Here is an 899-nt window from a genome sequence, read left to right on the forward strand (position 1 = left end):
CAATCGCTTAATCTGAGACATTCTTGTCTTCCCCTGCACCGGAGTCGACACAATGGCGGACTGATGACAGCTCACTCAGGGCGGGTCTAAGGTAAGACGCTACTGTCAATCAACTATCGTGGGAGGGGCTTGTGCAGAACTACGTCATTCTGACAGGAATCTCAGAACAGCCTGATTTGAGAAAGCGGATTTTAAAATAGGGATTAAAAAAAAAAACCACTGGGTGGATTTTTATCATTATTGGATGGATGTTTACACTCACTTCCAAAACACATTTATGTTCAAACAACAACAAAAGTGAATTTTGCATCCGATGACCCCTTTAACAGATATCTATTGCAGCAGGTCTATCTGTAGCTGATGTGTGAAAACATACGGAGATGACGCGGTAGCCCCATCCGGAGAGAGCCAGCACCTGCTGGAAGAAAACCTCCGCCGTGCCGCTCACCGGCGGGAGGAAGATGATGGGGCACCTGATGTTTTTCGGCCCAGCATCATACAACGACCAGACTTTACTGTCATCATCATCCACGATTATCTAGAGAAGGTACACAGGCAAGAAGTCTCACAAATGTGCTACATCAGCATCATATAATGCATTTATTATTCTAATTTGCATTTACGGCAGTTCTATTGCATTTCACTTTAACTCTACTTTTTTACATGACAATTAACAACGACAAATGACAATTATGAATTCTGTTTTCAATGCACCACAATTCAACTTGAGATAGATAGATAGATAGATAGACTGATAAGAGAGAGAGAGAGAGAGAGAGACAGACAGATGAACTTACTCTTTTCAGAGGTACGGTGCTTCTGAACCAGTTATAGTCAGGAGATACTCTTATCTCCTCCATTGCTGAAATGCAGATGAAATGTGAGGTTAAACACGTGTG

General features: G+C 42.4%; 1 protein-coding gene across 3 annotated transcripts in view; it reads right to left on the reverse strand.

Moving 5' to 3' along the window:
* Positions 1–899, reverse strand: part of LOC107733937 (SPG21 abhydrolase domain containing, maspardin) — a 6,428-nt gene that overhangs the window by 4,623 nt on the left and 906 nt on the right. For 2 of the 3 annotated variants that reach the window (XM_016545791.1, XM_016545788.1), the window contains exon 3: positions 377–538. In XM_016545791.1, coding sequence (XP_016401277.1) covers positions 377–538 — 162 coding nt within the window. Of the gene's footprint in view, positions 1–376; positions 539–797; positions 867–899 lie in introns of those variants that run through there. The other variant, XM_016545790.1, reaches the window with a different exon arrangement.

Source organism: Sinocyclocheilus rhinocerous, unplaced genomic scaffold, assembly GCF_001515625.1.
Source record: "Sinocyclocheilus rhinocerous isolate Xijiao unplaced genomic scaffold, SAMN03320098_v1.1 scaffold760, whole genome shotgun sequence".
In the NCBI taxonomy this organism is placed as follows: Eukaryota; Metazoa; Chordata; class Actinopteri; order Cypriniformes; family Cyprinidae; genus Sinocyclocheilus; species Sinocyclocheilus rhinocerous.